The 20088-nt window shown below is 40.4% G+C and overlaps 1 protein-coding gene across 7 annotated transcripts in view; it reads left to right on the top strand.

Annotated features, from left to right (window-relative positions):
* Positions 1 to 20088, top strand: part of obscnb (obscurin, cytoskeletal calmodulin and titin-interacting RhoGEF b) — a 487178-nt gene that overhangs the window by 359689 nt on the left and 107401 nt on the right. For all 7 annotated transcript variants that reach the window (XM_063044498.1, XM_063044500.1, XM_063044497.1 and 4 more), the window contains 5 exons: positions 3354 to 3629; positions 3913 to 4185; positions 7576 to 7866; positions 14001 to 14270; positions 15217 to 16539. In XM_063044498.1, coding sequence (XP_062900568.1) covers positions 3354 to 3629; positions 3913 to 4185; positions 7576 to 7866; positions 14001 to 14270; positions 15217 to 16539 — 2433 coding nt within the window. The remainder of the gene's footprint in view (positions 1 to 3353; positions 3630 to 3912; positions 4186 to 7575; positions 7867 to 14000; positions 14271 to 15216; positions 16540 to 20088) is intronic.

The raw sequence follows: 20088 nt of genomic DNA, 5'->3' as shown, positions 1-20088 counted from the left end.
TGCTGGCTGGTCATTAGCATTTGTGAGCCGACATTTATCTGCAGAAGCCCGACAGAAAACATTAGCCTTATCCTTTGCTGTGGTATGTACAGACCCATTGTGCTCAATGACAGGGATGTCAGAGTGGCCTGTTCTTCCAGAGAGGGAGTTCACAATGTTCCACCACTTCTTGCTGCTATGGTTACCACTGGTTAAGTCATTTTTGAGTTTGATGTTATGGTTTCTTTTGGCCTGTCTCTCTGCTCAATTGTATGACTGCCTAGCCTGTGCAGACTTCTCCTTATTAGCAGGGGTGTTGCACTTCTTTAGATGGCGGTGGAGTCGACATTTCTTCTTTGTTGCTCGTCTGCACTTGTCATCAAACCATACTTTATTGCCAGTCTTCTTAGTAACAATTTTGCTGGGACCTGTGAATGTCCATGGCCTCGCATGTAACTTCTGTAAACTTGGTGCAAGCCTTCTCAGGGTCCTTGTCTTTGAGAATGCTAGACCAGTCAGTTGATGAAAGATGACCACGCATATCCCAAAGGTTGGCATTGTTGTAACACCAAACTTTCCTCTTGTATGGCTGGTCACGGTAAACTGGAACATCCAACTTCACTAGCACGGGGTTATGGTCTGAAGAATCCACTTGGGCCATGGTTTTTGCCTTAGCGGGTAGGTCCATCATAACAAGATCAAGGATGTGCTCCCCCTTGTTGGGTCTGACACAATCTGCTGCAGACCAAGATGCAACCACTACAACCACTCTTTGCCTTATGGTTGAAACTGAGGAATGAAAAAAGGGATGACCATGTTAATAGGATTAGTATTATAGACCACCTAATAGCCAGTGGGATTTAGAGGAGCAAATTTGTTGAGAGATTGCAGATTATAGCAAGAAACATAAGGTTGTGATAGTAGGTAATCTTAACTTTCCACATATTGACTGGGACTCCCATACTGTAAAAGGTATCTGCAAGTAGGAGCAAATAAGGTACTCGAGAAGTATAAGAAATGCAAGAGGATACTTATTAAGGAAATCAGGAGGCATGAGGCGATTCTAGCAGACAAGATGAAGGAAAATCCCAAGGACTTCTACAGGTATATTAAGAGCAAAAGGATTGCAAAGGACAAAATTGGTCCTCGAATATCAAGAGTGGCCAAAAGAGTTGGGGGAGATCTTAAATAGGTGAACCTGCTGCCTAGAATTGGCCCACACCCGACTTTTTCAATTTGGCCCAGCACTTAAGTCAGTCAAACCTCGGTTTGTTTCTCAGTCTCAGATCCAAGCCCTGCTGTCTCGACTCTGTCACCTCCAAAGCCCAAGCATTGGCTCATTCCCTGCTCTTGGACCCAGGCCTTGTTGCTTCGATTCGGCCCATACATGCCATGCCACAAATGTCCTGCAGCTTTGTGACTTCAGTTCGCCCCACAAAAATGCCAAGTCGTACAGGCAGTTCAAAAGAGAAGTCACAGGCTATTGATCTTTTTCAAGAAAAAGTGTGATAAATAAAGTAATTAATCGTTGTATTTGCTACTAGCAAGTCATCACTGTGCTTCACCAGCTCCATCTTAAAGTGGTTTGACCCTCTCTTTACTCAGCTCTTTATCTCTACACAAATGTAATGCCTGGATGAGCTCTATGATGTTGTGAGCATCAAATTAGAGAAATGGGAGAGACTTGCAGTGACACTATGGAAAGATGCAGAGATGAGAAATTTGAGAGTCAAGGTGACCTTGACCTAAGTGAAGTGTGCAGTCCAGGTCCAAGAATGTGGCTAAAGGTTTTCCAGCTGCATTTCATATATCTCAGAATGTCAGCCTTGCCGAATCTGAGAATGCGCGTATTTTGGTTTTCACGGAAGCCCAAGATGTAGAGTCTTGAAGTCTTCTAATATCAGCAATGCCTACCTTTAAATAATGGAACAAGCAGAGAAGTTGCACTATATACTGTGGTCATTTTATTAGGTACACCTGCTCGTTAATGCAAATATCTAGTCAGTCAATCATGTAACAGCAACTCAATGCATAAAAGCATGCAGACATGGTCAAGAGATTCAGTTCTTATTCAGGCCAAACATCAGAATGGGGAAGAAATGTAATTTAAATGACTTTGACTGTAGAATGATTGTTGATGCCAGGTGAGAGAGTTTGAATATCTCAGAAACTGCTGATCTCCTAGGATTTTCAAATACAACTGTCTCTAGAGTTTACAGAGAATGGTGCGAAAAACAGAACAAAAAAAAAAAAAATCCGGTAAGCCCAGTTCTGTGGGCGACAGTGCCAGGTTAATGAGAGAGGGGTCAGAGGAGAATGGCCCAACTGGTTCAAGATGACAGTAAGGCACCTAACCACCTGTCACAGTAGTGGTGTACAGAAGAGCATCTCTACACTCTTACAATACACTGGAGGAACTCAGCAGGTCGGGCAGTATCCGTGGAAATGATGCTGCCCGACCTGCTGAGTTCCTCCAGCATGTTGTGAGTGTTGCTTTGACCCCAGCATCTGCAGTGTATTTTGTGTTTACAATCTCTATACTCTTAACGCACAATGAACACATTGAATCTTGAAGTGAATGGGCTACAGCAGCAGAAGACCATGAACATATAGAAATGTACACTTCATTAGGTACACTCTGTGGCTACTTTACTCCCCTGTACCAAATAAAGTGCCCACTGAGTGTACTTAGTTGTAATGCAACTGTTCAGTAATAGTTATAGAGTGCACCCAGTGGCTTCAATTCATGCTGTGTGGATGGAAATGGCAGGTGGGGAGTGGGTGTAGGTTACATTAATAGTGATGTTATTAGTGGTATGTCTGACACCAGAACAGCAGTTCCACTAAAATCATTAGCACACAGAAATGACATTCACTATTCACTTGGAACTGATTTCTAGGGCAAGCACAAATTTGGGTGCTATGCAATCTAATTTTAAGGAAGCACAGCTGGATTTGGTTTATAGCATAAAAATTGAAAAATAACATGAGAGAAATAGGAAAAAAAATACAAACAGTATTTTACTGACCCTTCGTTGGGCAGAGTGAAAGAAATTTTATTCTAATCTAATTTGGTGGAGGACATCTGTCAACTTTATCAGGCACACCCCACCATTTTGATTCTTAAAGAACCCCTGAAATAACCCAGCAAACCACTCAGTTCAGATATCAGGATTAGAGAAAAGAAATGCTGGCCTTGCCAGTGAAGCAGCAATCCCCAAGTTTTGCACATGCTTATAAGGAACACAAGATTGATTACAAGATATAGTATTAAACAATTACAGGTCATGGTTTTAAAACTCAGGCTAGTACCATTCTAATGTGTTACTCCAAAAATAATAGTTTGAATTACTGTGTTTTTTTTCTTTAATTAGCAAAGCAACCTGATATTCTTGAAGGACTAGAGAACGTAGATACAGTAGAAGGTGGTGAAGCTCTGTTTGAATGCTCCTTGTCCAAGCCAGAAGTAAATGATTATATGTGGCTGGTGGACGATGTTCCTGTAACACAGTCTGAGAAGCTAGAAACTGCAGTGCTCGAAGCTGGAAGGCGACACATCTTACTGTTAAAGAACTTAGTTCCATCTGATAGTTGCCGAGTGAGCTTCATGTCTGGAAATGCCATGTCCTCAGCGTATTTAAATGTTAAAGGTAAAAAAAAGATTATCCAAGTTGTAAATATTTTCATTGGGGGAAACTAATTGTCTAAAAGTTATATTTAATAATTACATAGGTAGAAACAAAAAAAAAAATCTAGGTTTCTTCTAAATTCCGTTGGTAAAGCATTACACTGATGAACAACCATTTTAGATTCTATTTCCTGTAATTCATAATTAGTTTATTAACTATTCGTTAACTTATCTACTAATTGTACATATTTTTCAATGGAAGTACATTTAATTTGATGTGTGCATCAATGTGTTTTCCTGTGTAGGATGGCATATTAACATTTTGAACACTTTGAGAGATACTGAAGTGGTCCAAGGCGATCATACAGAATTTGAATGTGTATTGAGTGAAGTGGTCCCTATTACCGAAGTGAGCTGGTATCTGAATGAAGCCGATATCAAAACTGATGAGCACTGGGAAACAAAGGCAGAACGAAATACTTACAAACTCATACTGAAAAACGCCCAACTTATTCATTCTGGAGAAATTACTTTTGCTTCAAGAGATGTTATTGCGTCAGCAAAAATAACTGTTATTGGTAAGATACCAGACATTGACAGCATTTAAATCGTGCAAAATGTAAACTTTAAACTCCTTTCCCTCCAGAGGTTTTTGGCTTAAGTGTTTGGACTATTTGGCTTTTTAATCTGTGAGCCTCAGATAAGGTTTTGCACCTCTCTTGGATTTGCAGCTTGTGATCCTACAGCCTTGCATCACAAACTGACAGTGGGTTTGATTTTCTTCTTCTTCTCCACCTCTCGCATTCTCTCTTTCATTTTTTCTCTTCTGAGCAGGCATTTAAAGGAAAAGGACTTGAGCTGATTTTTATTTATCAAAGAAAATTAACTGCCTGAAAAGGACCAAAAAAATCACCTAAATAAAAGTGATGACATTTAATTTTTTTAACCATACTCTGACCTTTAATTATCTTAAAGAAGCATACAAGATGTTGGCAGAGTTAAATTGTGTAGGTTAAATTGAGCATCTTGTTTATTAGAGAGCTTGTGTGGTGGTAATTGATCATGGTAAAATATTAACAGTGAAATTGGAGGGGTTGATATTATCATATAGTTCTGTACTTTCTTTCACAAATGCAGTTAGCAGTATTATACACCAATAGCTGATCAAGAAACAAAAGAGATGAAGTTCCACTGCAGAGAGCAAATAATACACATGAACCAGTGATAAGTGTTAACCAATTTACAATTGTTTGGTTAAAATTCCAAACATATAATCTTCATAGGCAATATTGTAACACAGCAATTTCAACCCCGAAATCTTGAGCACAAAATTGAGACAGCAGAAGTGAAATGATGAAATATTCGTGAAATATGAAATAAAGAGAGAATGTGATTTTAAAAAATGCACGCCCTGTATATTGGATGAAATGTGAGGTCACATCTTCCCTATCAAGTGAAGTTCTCATGACATTGGTGCAGTGGGGAGTTATCTGCTATGTCTGGGCCAATATTCATTACTCAGTTAAGCACAGAGACAGATTACCTATTATTAAATTGCCCTTAATAAGTGATTGCTTTATTCAAAATGATTGCTTTGTTTCCTATATTATGGCATCACAAGCAGATAGAGTCATAAAGACAGCTTTTGGCACATTGGCCGTCGTAAATCAAAGTACTGAGTACAGGAACAAACAAGAGAAAATGTGTAGGTGCTGGAAATCCAAGCAACACACAAAATGCAGGAGGAATTTAACAGGCCAGGCAGCAGCTATAGAAAAGAGTATAGTTGGGTGGAGAGCCTTCAACAGAACTGGAGAAAAGAAGATGAGCGGTTAGAGTTAGAAGGTGAGGGCAGGGGAGGAAGAAACACAAGGTCGATGTAGTGTAGGAAAAGTTGGGAAGTAACAGCAGTGTAGGCAACACTACGTAACCAATAAAAAGGCAGGCATAGCTGGGACCCATGCGAGTACACATGGCTACACCTTTTGTTTGAAAGAAGTAGGAGGAGCCAAAGGAGAAATTATTGAGAATGAGGACTAGTTCTGCCAGATGGAGGAGAGAGTGGCGGAGGGGAATTGGTTGGGTCTGGTGTCCAGAAGGAAATGGAGAGCTTTGAGGCCTTTTTGGTGGGGAATGGAGTTGTATAGGACTGGACATCCATGGTGAAAATAAGATGCTTGGGGCCAGGGAACTTAAAATCATTGAAAAGATCAAGAGTGTGTGAAGCGTCTTGAATGTTGGTAGGAAGGGACTGAGCTGGGGGAGAAAGGGACTAAGTCGAGGTATGCTGATATGAGCACCTATGTTCTGTCCGCCAGAAAAAGTGAGATCTTTCAGTGGCCATCCATTTTAATTCCACTTCCCATTCCTATTCCGACATGTCAGTCCATGGCTGCCTCTACTGTTGCGATGAGGCCACGCTCAGGTTGAGGAGCAACATCTTGCAGTATATTCCATCTGGGTAGCCTCCAACCAGATTTCTCTATCTTCCAGTAATGCCTCCCCTCACCATTTCCCATTCCCTTCCCCCCCCCTCACCTTTTCTCCTTACCTGCCCCTCATCTCCCTCTGGTGCTCTTCCCTCCCACCCCTCTTTCTTCCATGGCCTTCTGTCCTCTCAGATTCCCCCTTCTCCAGTTCCTCCCCCTCCCCCACTTTCTTTCTTCCATGACCTTCTGTCCTCTCCTATCAGATTCCCCCTTCTCCATCCCTGTATCTCTTTCAGCAATCAACTTCTCAGCTCTTTACTTCACCCGCCCCCCCGGTTTCACCTATCACCTTGTGTTTCTTCCTCTCCTACCCCCACCTTCTAACTCTAACTCCTTATCTTACTTTCTCCAGTCCTGATGAAGGCTGTCGGCTCAAAACATTGACTGTACTCTTTTCCATTGATGCTGCCTGGTCTGCTGAGTTCCTCCAGCTTTTTGTGTGTTTTTATTGTACAGGAGTTGAGATGTTATGTTGAAGTTGGAAAAATATTGGTGAGGCCTAATTTGGAGAATCATGTGCAGCTTTGGTCATTACTTACAGGAAAGAGATCATTAATATTGAACGAGTGCAGAGAAAACTTACAAGGATTTTGCCAGGACTTGAGCATCTGAGTTGCAGGAAAAGCTTGAGTATGTAGGACTTTATTCCCTGGAGTGTATGGGAATGAAGGGAGATTAGATGGAGATATATAAAATCATGAAGGATATAAATAGAGTAAATGCAAGCAGGCTTTTTTCCCCTGAGGTTGGGTGACACTACAACTGGAGGTCATAGGTTAAAGGTGAAAGGTGAACTGTTTAAGGGGAATATAAGAAACATAGAAAATAGGTGCAAGAGTAGGCCATTCGGCCCTTCGAGCCTGCACCGCCATTCCGCTCAGAGGGTGGTGAGAGTGTGGAATGAATTGTCAGAAGTCATGGTTACTGAGGTTCAACATTTAAAAGAAATTTGGACAGGTATATAGATGGGAGGGCTACAGAAGGCTATGTTCCAGGTGAAGGCCAATAGAACTAGGCATATTAATAGTTTGCCTTGCACTAAATGGCCCAAAGGATCTGTTGATGTGCCGTAGTGTTCTGCAACTCATAAGGCTGTATTAAAGCAGCGCCGATGCATTGGCTGTAAAACCAACTGTGATGACCTGAATTTGTAAAAGTCATGTATAAATACAAGTTTAATTAGAAACATAAGATTTAGACACCATGAACCAAGAGCCTCTTTCTATGCTGTACCACTCTGTGACTCAACTTGTGTGTTTTATTGTGTCATTTGATATCAAATAATATGGTAAAATATAGATGATATTTTTAATTGCAAGATATTTTTGAGTTGAGGGTTTAATAATTATGATTTATTTACAGTTTATCTTTTATTTATGTGTAATAACTTTTTTGCACAAATTAATTTTTTTGAATTTTGCTTGTATAATTATCATTTCTGGAACTATAGGTAATAATAGTTCTTACTCACCTCTACAGGTCCTCCTGGTCCTCCTGATGGTCCAGAAGTTGTCAGAAAGAACCACCAGTCTGTCACCTTGTCTTGGTTAACACCACTAAGTGATGGTGGCAGTGTTATACAAGGCTATCATGTTGAGATGAAACCTTCTGACAGTGACTGCTGGTTGCCGTGTAACACAAATGTAGTTGAAGAGACAGAATTCACTGTTGATAATCTGATACCAGGCGCTAGTTACAGATTCCGCGTTTCAGCTCTGAACCGTGCTGGTGCTGGCGAACCTATACATTTGCCACAGACAGTTCTGCTGGGTGAGAATTACAAATGCAGACCAGTTGCTTGTTCTTCATGTCTTTAGAATTAACCACTCATATAACAAGATGTTGATACTTTTGCAATTCAAAATTGGGAATTCACTTATTTAAGTAAGAACAATAATTTTGAAACGTGTGCTTCAATGACATGTTCTCCCTTTTCTTGTACTAGTGTATTGGCTTCTTGACACTAAAATACAAGCCTAGTATGGTTGTAGTTGGGAGTTAAATATCCAAGGTTGCACATTGTATTGGAGATTAGAAAGGTAGGCAGAGGGTGTGGCATGGCTCTGCTGATAAAGAAAGGCTTCAAATCGGTAGAAAGATGTGACAGAGGATCGGAAGATTCTTGTGGGTTGAGTTAAGAAATTGCAAGGGTAAAAGGACCCTGGTGGTAGTTATATTCAGGCCTCCCAACAGTAGTTGGAATATGGACCACAGATTACAACAGGAAATAGACAAGGGAGGTCAAGGGGGTAATGTTATGATAATCATGGGAGATTTCAACATAGAGGTCGATTGGGAAAATCAGGTTGGAAATGGATCTCAAGAGAGCGAGTTTGTTGAGTGCCTATGAGATGGCTTTTTAGAGCAGTTTGTTACTGAGCCTACCAGAGGATTGGGCATTATGTATTAAAGCGGACGTGATTAGGGAGCTCAAGGTAAAAGAACTCTCTGTGGTAAGTTTTTCACACAGACAGTGGTGGGTGGAGGCGGATCTTTTAAGAGACTCTTACTTGGGTACATGGAGCTTAGAAAAATAGGGGGCTATGCAGTAGGGTAACTTTAGGCAGTTTCTAGAGTAGGTTACGTGGTCGGCACAACATTGTGGGCCAAAGGGCCTGTAATGTGCTGTAGATTTCTATGTTCTATGGTGTAATCCTTGGGAGGCAGTGATCACAATATGATTGAGTTCAACTTGAAATTTGATAGGGAAAAAGTAAAGTTTGACATAGCAATATTTCAGTGGAGAGGCGATTAGGGAGCTTCAGGTAAAGGAACCCTTAGGAGACAGTGATTGACTTCAACTTGATATTTGATAGGGAGATATGTCTAGCGTGGCAGTACTTCACTGGACTAAAGGGAATTACAGTGGAATGAGAGAGGATTTGGCCAAAGTTAATTGGAAGGAGTTGCTTACAGGGATGACTGCAGAGCAGCAATGGCTTGAGTTTCTGGGGAAAATGAGGAAGGTGCAGGATAGATGTATTGCAAAAACAAAGAAATACTCAAATGGCAAAATAGTACAACTGTAGTCAAAACTAACGTGAAAGCAAAAGAGAGGGCATACAACAAAGCAAAAATTAGTGGGAAGGCAGAGGATTGGGAAGGTTGTAAAACCCTACAGAGAGCAACTATAAGTATCATCAGGAGGGAAAAGATGAAATATGAAAGCAAGCTAGCAAATAATATCAAAGTGGATAGTTTTTTCAAGTATGTTAAAAAATAAAAGAGAGATGAGAGTGCATATAGGGCCACTAGAAAATGAGGCAGGAGAAATAATAGCCAGGGACAAGGAGATGGCAGATGAACTAAGTGAGTATTTTGCATCAGTCTTCACTGTGGAAAATACTAGCAGTGTGCCAAATGTTGAGGGTGTGAAGGAAGAGAAGTGTTTGCAGTTACTATTACAAGGGAGAAGGTGCTCAAAAATGTGAAAGACACCTGGACCAGATGAATTGTACCCTAAGGTTCTGAGGGAGGCAGCGGTAGAGATCGTGGAGGCATTAGTAATGATCTTTCATAAAATTATTGGACTCTGGGATGGTGCCAGAGGACTGGAAAATTGCAAATGTCACTCCACAGGAGGAAGGCAACAGAAAGGGAATTATAGACCAGTTAGCCTGACCTCAGTGGTTGGGAAGGTGTTGGAGTCAGTTGTTAAGGATGAGGTAATGGAATACACAGGTCAAGATAAGACAAAGTCAGCATGGATTCCTTAAGGGAAAATCTTGCCTGACCACCTGTTAAAACTTTTTGAGGAAATTACACTGAAGATAGATTTAGGGGTCTAAGCAGGACATAATGTCTCTGAGCCATTGAGCATGAGTGGGTGAGGCAACTTCTCTCCACTTAAGGAGGACAGCACGTCTGGCCAAAAGAGAGGCAAAAGACAATGTATCACGTTTAGTCAGACTCAGATGCGTATCACCATTTCCCGAGGTGCCGAAAAGAGCAATCAGAAGGTTAGGTTCCAAATAGCAATTCAGTATATGGGATAAAGTTAAAAAGACATCCCTCCAGAATTCCTCCAAGCTAGGACAAGCCCAGTACATATGAATAAGGGAAGCCTTGCCCCCTTTACGCTTGTCACAACAGGGACTAATACCAGGATAGAAGTGTGATAATTTAGTTTTAGATATATGAGCCCTGTGTACAACCTTGAACTGTAAAAGGCAGTGGTGAGCTCATAAAGAAGTTGAATTAACTGACTTGAGAATTGAATCCTAAACCTCGTCGGACAGAGGAAAATTTAAATCATGCTCCCCGGCAGTTTTAATTTCGTCAAAGGGAGCTCGCCTCAAGATCGCTAACGTATCTCGAATAGTGGATATAAAATCTTTACCCAATGGGTTCATACGAAGAAACAAGTCCACAACATTTTTATCAGGTACCTCAGGAAAGTTTGGTATTAAAGGGTTGATAAAATGTCTAATTTGGAGATATCTGAAGAAATGAGTGTTGGGTAGGTTGAACTTTATAGATAGTTGTTCAAAAGTTGCAAAGCGATTGTCTATGAAAATATCTTTAAAGCACCTAATGCCCTTTCTGTGCCAGTCTTGAAATGTGAAATCCTGCACAGAAGGCTGAAAAAGATGATTATGTAAGATAGGACTAGAGAGAGAGAGAAACCGTGAAGACCATTATATTTTCTGAACTGAGCCCATATTCTCAGAGTGTGTCTGATGACAGGATTAACGATTGATTAAGGCAGATGGCAAGGAAGTGCGGATCAAAGAAGTGGGGGAATGGAGAGATTTTTATTTAAGAGTTCAAGTCCATTGCCACCCATATTGTGCAGTTAGACTGATTATAAAAGTAAGACCAAAAGATAAGACGACATATGTTGGCTGCCCAGTAATATAAACGAAAATTGGACAAGGCCATACCACCTACCCTTCTAGGTCTTTGAAGGTGAGCTTTATTTAGTCTGGGATGTTTGCCCTTCCATAGATGGGACAAAAGAATAGAATCTAACGAATCAAAAAAAGCTTTAGAAATAAAAATTGGTAAAGATTGAAATAAGTATAAAAACTGAGGAAGGATATACATTTTAACAACATTAGTTCGACCTAGCAGAGACATAGACTCTGTTTTGTATGATTTAAAAGATGAGTGAAATTTTCTCCAAAAAGATGCTTATAATTCCTTGTTACTGTAATGCCAAGGTAAGTAAATTGATTATTTACTACTTTAAAAGGGAGGTTATGAAATTCTACTATTTGTGCTTCTCTGTTTATTGGAAAAAGTTCGCTCTTATGTAAATTAAGTTTGTATTTGTTAAGAAGTGAAAACATTGGGGATAAGGAGGTAGTCGGATTTGATAATAAAAAGTAAATGATCACCAGCATAAAAAGAGACTTTGTGCTCAACACCCCCCTCCAAATCCCCATCAGATCAGCACAGCTATGAAACACAATCGCCAATGGCTTTATAGCCAGATCAAAAAGTAAGGGACTTAAAGGGCACCCTTGCTGGGTGCCACATTTAAGGTTGAAAGGTTGGGATTGCTGAGAATTGGGTAAGACAGAAGCAGTGGGATTCATTATTCACTACTTAATTTGGACGCAAGGTTCCAAAAGGTGTGGGGACCTTTTCTTGAATATTTTCATAATTCCCGTTTAGATTAAGGGTTTATCCCTCCTTTTTTTCCCTTTTGCATTTAAATTCCTTACTTCCAGCTTCTTTCGGTTAAGACTTGCGTTTTTTTTTTATGTGTAAACATATTATAGCTCAGGTAGTAGGCAATATACCTTTTATAAATACAGCTCTGTGGCGATAAAAGTTATGTTCAACTTTTCTATATACCGTAAGGTTGGCTTGGAGTTGGGTAGTGGGAGGGTGGGGTGGTAACTAACTTTATACGATTCTACTATGAGTGCTTTTCCTTAACTGTTGTGATCTGTACATTTGATGAGTTTGTTTTGCGCTGTATAAACCTTTTTTACTGTTTTTTCTGTTGTTCCATTGTAAAACTTATTTTAAAAGAATTAATCAAAAAAAGATAGATAAAGGGGATGCAGTTGATGTGTATTTGGACTGTCAGAAGGGTTTTGACAAGGTGCCACACATGAGGCTGCTTACCAAGTTATGAGACAGAGCAGATGTGGAAAGGATGTTTCCCATGGTGGGGGAGTCTAGGACAAGAGGGCACAACCTCAGGATAGAGGGGGTGTCAATTTAAAACAGAGATACGGAGAAATTTCTTTAGTCTGAGGGTGGTGAATTGGTAGAATTTATTACCACAGGTAGCTGTAGAGGTCAAGTCTTGGGTGTATTTAAGGTAGAGCTTGATAGGTTCTTGATTGGACTTGGCATCAAAGGTTTCATGCAGAAAACTAGGGAGTAAGGCTGAGAAGGGGAGAAATAGATTCGCTATGATTGAATGGTGGAACAGACTCGACAGGCCAAATGGCCTAAATCTGCTCCAATGTCTTATGGTCTTTGTGTCTTAAATGTCAGCAAATGACTAGAAGACAAATTTAAAAAATCAAAAGAAGTAAGTGTAAATCAAAAGAAATAAAAGAACTGTATGTCCTTTTAACAATATCTACAAAGCCACTGAGGTGTTCTAAAGAAATTAAAACAGAAAATGCTGGAAACAGTCAGTAGGAGAGACAGCATCTGTTGAAAGGGAAACAGTGAATATCTCAGGTCAATGACACTACATCAGAACTGGGAAAGATAGAAAACAAGTTAGTGGTAAGTTGTAACATTGGTGGGGGAGTAACGATAGGAGAAAGGGGATAGCTGAAAGAGTGAGGCTAGAATTTTTTCAATTAATATTTTAATATAAAACAGATTGCTAAGTGAATGAGTACAAGTGTATATCCTGGAACAGCTTGTTGATTGATTTTTGTTTTTTCAGAAATATTGTCCAGGTTTTATTTTTGATTACCTCAACACCGTTGATATAGAAAGTAGCATGCAATTTCTCCCCCCCCCCACCTTCCTGAAGTCAATGACCAGCTCTTGTTTTGTTGACATTAGGGGAAAGGTTGTTGTCATGACACTATGGTACCAAGCTCTCATCTCTTTCCTGTACTCCAACTCATCGTTATTTGAGATATGGCCCACTATGGTGGTATCGTCTGAAAACTTGTAGATTAGAGTTTGAACAGAATCTGGCCATGCAATTATGAGTGTATAGAGAGTAGAGTAGCGGGGGGGGGGGGGTAAGGCCTCAACCTCATGGAGCACCAGTGTTTAGAATAATCATGGCAGAGGTGTTGCCACCTATCCTTTCTGATAGTCAGGGATCCAGATGCAGAGGAAGGCATTGACCCTCATGGTCTGGAGTTCGGTGATTGTTCCTTGGCATCAGGCGCCAAGTTTTTTTTTCTATCGCGTGAAAGTTTAAAAAGAGCTTTTCCTTTCTGAAATGCTTCTCTAACTTCTGAATTTGTACATTCTGTCACTTCAATCCTCTTTCTTAACCCTGCCCTTAAAAGAACAATTAACTGCAGTAGATACACCCTAAGTGAAGCAATTTAGACCATAAGATTTAGGAGCAGAAGTAGGCCATTCGGCCCATTGAGTCTGCTTTGTCTTCTTCATCCAGTCATCCCCACTCCCCTGCTTTCACCCCACACCCTTTGATGCCCTGGCTAATCAAGAACCTATCTATCTCTTCCTTAAATATTTAAATTTAAATTAGATTACTGCATCAAAGACCCTATATGAATATACTTTATTTAAATTAATAGCACACAAAGAAGCATAATAGTTGGTTGCTTTAAATTCGTGTAGATTTTGCTGTACATGGAAATCAAGAAAATGCTGTTCTATATTCTGATGCAAGCCGACACCTGATTATTAGCATTGTGCATATTTATCATGCTATTTTCAAGTATGTGATTATTTACCTGGTGTCCACTGTGTCCATTCATGAACCTTTATCTGTTTTGCAGAGGTTCCTGTGACTGTCACCATTCCTCTCACTAACATTACTGCAATAAATGGAGAGTCTGTCAAGCTCGAGTGTGAATTTTCCAGAGAATGCATTAATGCATCATGGCTAAAGAATGATCAGCCCATTAAAACAAGCAGCAAGAATGAAATAATTTCTGAAGGAACAAAACACTGTCTTATTATTCACAATTGCAGTGCTGAGGATGAAGGGAGATACACCTGTATGGCAACCTCAGATACTAAAACATCTGCTGAAGTCACCTTGGATGGTAAAAAAAAATGTAGTTCTGTTTCTTGCCTTTACTAACATTTTTCCAATCATTTTCACCCTAAGGTATTTCCAAATCTTACCTTTGGAATGTCATGAAAATATATAATCCAAAGTGAAGTCAGGGTCATACAGTACAGAAACAGAACCTATCTTTACTCATTCATTTTTCCAACACTTCCCTTGAAATGACACACCTATATTTAATATTTTGTTGTTATTTCAAGGGCTCATCTAATTATGCCTTAAAATGTTGTGGAAGTATGCCCCTCAACCAACCAAATACCATAAAAGACACTTGCATTGTGGCCTCCCGTGTACTGGTGATACCCAACACAGATTGGGTGATCACTTCATCGAGCTTCTTCACTCCATCCACTGCAGCAGGTAGGATCTCCTTCTGGCAAACCATTTTATTTCAACTTCCCATTCCCATACTGACATATCTGTCCACAGCTTCCACCACTGCCGGCCCCAGATTGTAGGAACAACACCTCATGTTCTATCTTAGTGATTACCAACCTGATAACATGACATTGATTTCTCTAACTTCCAGTCCTTCATCTTCTTCCCTTGGGTTCTCTTTATTCTATGGTCTACTGTACTCCCCTCTCAGATTTCTTCATCTTCAGTCCTTTGCCTTCTCACCTATCACCTCCCATCTTCTCACAATGCAAAGTGAAGGACCTAAGCTAAAACATCCTGTTTGATGAAACAAAAATGTGAAATCTGGATGGAAATCATAATTTTATGCCACTATTTATGATCTGCAAAAATGGGATAATTTGGTACATCAGCTTGAATTATGCATGTTAAAAATGACTGCAAATTTACAAAGATGGTATACTTGTTTTTACTGTTTGTCCTATAAATGTGTTGTACTGTACTCTGTTGTATTTACTCTGGTTGTACAATTAATAAAATAATTGATGTCTTATTCTCTGCAGATACCAAAAAGCCTGTTCCAGATCAGGACTGGGAAATTCTACAGGAGGCTGATAAAGTTACAGTTGAAGTAATAGATGGGGAGGAAGTTACTCCCAAACCAAGCTTGCCACCTGAGGCAGCACAGGAAGGTGATCTACATCTTCTTTGGGAAGCCTTGGCAAAAAAACGAAGAATGAGCCGAGAACCAACTCTTGATTCTATCAGCGAAGTACCAGAAGAAGATGACAAAGCTCTAAAACAACGGCTGCGGAAAGGTTTGGAGACTGAAGAATTATCTACAGATGACATGTCTAGAGCATGTGATTCTTACACAAGCTCTGACGAAGAGTCAAGATCAGGTACTCCATCCCTTGTTCATTACCTGAAAACAGCAGGACAGTCAACCATAACAATAGCAGGAAAAGTACAAACTATTTCTACAAGCAAACTTTTTAAACACTGGGAATCTACAGACGCTGAGTCTGAGAAATTGAAAGATGAACCTGTTTTGGAAGAAGATCCATCTCTCGCTGAAGCTGCAACAAAAATCCAAGCTGCATTTAAGGGTTATAAAATCAGGAAGGAACTGAGACAGCAAGACATACCTGTGTTTGGAGAAGTTTTTAAACCTCAGACAATTGAGCTGGGCCAAACTATCCATCTTGATTGTGTGGCCCTGAGCAAATCTGAAGTCAAAGTTCGATGGCTGAAAGATGGGGAAGAGCTTGTTGATGGAAGACATTATCATATTGATAATTACAGTGATGGAGCCTGTTCTTTAATTATTACAGGTGTGGAAGAAAAAGACTCTGGAACGTATACTTGTGAGGCTTCTAACAAATTTGGCACAACTTCTCACAGTGGAAAAGTTAAGGTTGTAAGTGAAGCGATGGAAACCGTTAAGAAGCTTACACAAGGCATCGGTATAAAGTACAGCACTGATAGCGAACCTGAAAGTTCTTCAGGAAGTGAGGTTGATGATGCTTTCCGTAGGGCGGGTAAACGACTTCACAGACTGCTGCGTTCAAAACTACCTCTTGAAATTTCTGATGTGGATGAAGAATTTTTTTTCAGTGCTGATGAAGGAGATGAAGAAATTTTGGACAGACAGACCTACCATGAGGATGAAAATTATATTTATATTAAGTTTGATACCTTAACTGAGGCAGAAGTGGCTGCTGCCAGGTTTAAAGAGATATTTATTGGCCAGGGAATTCATGTTCAAATTGATATTTGCCAAGACAATGATAGGGTTGAGATACGGATTAAGAAGGTTTCGCGGTCTGCTGGTGCATTTGGAGAAGACCATACACCCATACAAAAGGGACCGCAAATTGAGTCTGGTATGCTCTACTACTATTGCTTAAGTTTATTTCTCAACTTTTATGGGTTCTTTCACATTCAAAAAGTACAATATTTAATACAGCATTACTTACTTAAGCTATAAAAGTGACCCCTGAATTAAAGGGTGGTGGGGTGTCAGTGGGTGGTGGTTGCATTTCTAGAAAATGGTTCACCTCATGGTTTTCTGTAGCATGATTTGCATCAGCTGTGCATGTGTCAAGAAAAATGAGTTTAAGTAAATAAGTGATTTATATACAGTACTTTAATTTCTCATAAATTCCATGAGAGTAAATCTTATTCCCTATCTCGAGTTTTTGTGATTTGTGAATTCTGTAAGGGTGAATTTTTATAATGAGAACAGCCGTATCGCGGGGGTCAAAGTACTAAAATTTAGGATATCCTAGGAAAAATGGCCACAACAAATATTGTGCATTTTATTATCTACCTGTAATATTTATGTATGAAATGAGCATGGAAGTTTGCATATTCTTTGCTTTCAACATACTCTAAACAAGGTGTAAATAATATAAAAAATGTGTTAATTTATTTGTGAGTACGAATACTACTGCAAGGAGGTATCTATCGTTTAACATAGTAAAAAGATTTTTCACTTGAAAGAAAAGTCATTAATGATATGAAAGACATTTTAAAAGTGGAAGGAAAAGAGCAGTAAACATAAGAACACACCAAACTACAGAAAAATTAAGCATGAAAGTTGTTAGAAAAAGATCATGGAGGAAATTAATGTTTACCCCACTTGCTGTCGAGTCTAAAATAGATGATAGATGCTGGGTGTGTGGCTAGAGTAGAGGGAATCTTGGCTTAGGATAAGTCTCCAGGAATGATCTTCTCACAAGCAAGAGAAAATCCGCAGATGCTGGAAATCCAGGCAACCCTCAAAAAATGGTGGAGGAATTCAGCAGACCAGGCAGCATTTATGGAAAAAATTAAACAGTTGACATTTCAGGCCAAGACCCTTCATCAGGATTGGAGAAGAAAGATGGTAAATCAGCATAAGGGGGAAGGGAGGAAGAAATACAAGGTAGTACATGATAGGTGAAACTGGGAGGGGGAGGGGTGAAGTGAAGGACTGGGAAGTCGATCGGTGAGAGAGATGAAGGGCTGGAGAAGGGGGAATCTGATAGGAGAGATCAGAAGGTCATGGAAGAAAGGGGGAGGAGCACTTGAGGGAGGTAATGGGTAGGTAAGGTGATAAGGTGAAAGAAGGAACTAGGAATGGGGGAAGGGGGCATTCCTGGAAGTTCAAGAAATCGATGTTCAAGCCATCAGGTTGTAGGCTACCCAGATATTGCTCCCCCAGTCTGAGTGTGGCCTCATTGTGACAGTAGAAGAGGCTATGGACTGTCATGTTGGAATAGGAATGAGAAGTGGAATTAATATGGTTAGCCACTGAGAGATCCCATTATTTCTGGTGGAAGGAGCGTAGGTGCTTGGTGAAGCGGTCTCCCAATCTACATACAGGAAGCCACACTGGGAGCAGCGGGTGCAGTGGATGACCCCAACAGACTCACAGGTGAAGTGTTCCCAAACAGTCCTGGATGTTTGGTGCCCTGAATGGTAGTGAGCGAAGAGATGTAGGGACAGGTGTAGCACTTGTTCTGTCTGCAAAGATAAGTGCCAGAAGGGAGATCAGTGTGAAGGGATGAATGGACAAGGAAGCCATGGAGGGAGCAATCCCTGCGGAAAGCAAAAAGTTGTGGGGGGGGGGGCGTGGAGATGTACTAGGTGGTGGGATCCCATTAGAGATAGCAGTAATGAGGCCACACTCAGGCTGGAGGAGCAACACCTTCTATTCGGCAACCTAATGGTATGAATATTGATTTCTTGAACTTTCTATAATGACCCCCCCCCCACCATTCTTCATTCCCATTCCCACTTCCCTCTTTCACCTTATCAACTTACCTGCCCATCGCCTCCCTTTGGAGCTCTTCCTCCTTCCCTTTCTTCCATGGTCTTCTGTCCTCTCCTATGAAATTCCCCCTTCTCCAGCCTTTTATCTCTTTCACCTGTTGACTTCTCAGCTCTTTACTTCACCCTTCCCCCTCTCCCAGTTTAACCTATCACCTACTACCTTGGATTTCTTCATCCCCTCTCCCCACCTTCTTACTCTGACTTCTCATCAATTTTCTCCAGTCTTGATGAAGGGTCTTGGCCCGAAATGTCGACTGTACCCTTTTCCCTAGATTCTGCCTGGCCTGCTAAGGTCCTCCAGCATTTTATTAAAAGCATACCGTTTAATATGCTAACCTCTGCTTTAGGATTCTGACAATGGATAGAGCCGAATTAAAAAGAAGGGAGCATCCATTTTCAGAAGCAGATCTGTTATTTGTCCAATTGATTCCTGTGCATTCTAGAACACTAGTTCAACACACAGAATATCAAAGGAAATCTTACCCTGCAGGCAACTCTGGCAAACCCACCAGTTGAAGCTAGATGTTGTCATTCTCCAGCATATTTGGAACCGTGTTTCTTCAGCAAAACTAGATGTTTGAAACTCTTCTTCAAAAACAGGAAGGTTGTCAAAGGGTACAACAAGTGATAGAACAGATGGAAATGTTGGTGGAGATATGGCAGATTGAATTTGATGATGCTTTTTGGGGGTTGAAATACTACTGGAGAGTATATAGAAATGACAGGAGCCTTAGGAACATCACAGTTGTACAGGAAGCTACTGATGGGATGAAAGAAGCTGTGAACACTACCAGAGATGGAGGACCTTCTTGCTGCCCTGAAAAGCAGTGGCATAACAGGGAAAAGAGAGAGGATGCTGGTGAGACTGCATTTGTAGTACGGTTTTGGTTGCCCAGCTAAAGGAAAGATTTTAGGAAACTGGTAAAAGTACAGAAATTATTTTCAAGAATGTTGCCAGGTCTTGATGGATTATGTTATTAGGAGATGTTGGAGACACTAAGACTTTAGCTTTGGAGCGTAGGAGACGATGAAATGATCTTCCAGAGATGTATAAAATCCGTGAAAGGCATAGACAGGGTGAATGCATGCTGTTTTTTTTCTCCAGTGTTGGTGATTCAAAAATTCGAAGGCATGGGTTTAAGGTGAGAAGGGCAAAGTTTGATGGATACTCAAGGTACAATATTTTTACCCAAAGGGGAATGAACTGTCAGAGGAAGTCGTTGAATCAGGTACAAAAACAACTTTTAAAAGACAGTTGGACAGGTATGCGAAGTCCAAAGTTTTAGAAGGTTATGAGCCCAAACGCTGACAAATGGGATGAGTTTGGATGGACCAGTTGGACCAAAAGATCTATTCCCAAGCTGTATAACTCTGTTGCTGTATAGAGAGATCTTGAGGTGCAAGTCCTTAGTTCCATAAAAGTAGCAACACAAGTGGATAGGTTAGTTTAAAAAAAGGCAATACGACATACTTGTCTTCAGTGGTCAGAGAACTAAGTATAAAATTTGGCCAATCATGTTTTGGGTATATTAGACTTTGGTTAAGCCAGATTTGGCGTATAGAGGCTCTGAAGATAATGTAGAAGAGTTTGATCAGCATGTTGTCCAGATGGAGTG

The sequence above is a fragment of the Mobula hypostoma genome, chromosome 3 (assembly GCF_963921235.1).
Source record: "Mobula hypostoma chromosome 3, sMobHyp1.1, whole genome shotgun sequence".
Classification (NCBI taxonomy): Eukaryota; Metazoa; Chordata; class Chondrichthyes; order Myliobatiformes; family Myliobatidae; genus Mobula; species Mobula hypostoma.
The sequence above is the reverse complement of the archived record's forward strand: the minus strand, read 5'-3'. Positions and strand labels throughout refer to the sequence as shown.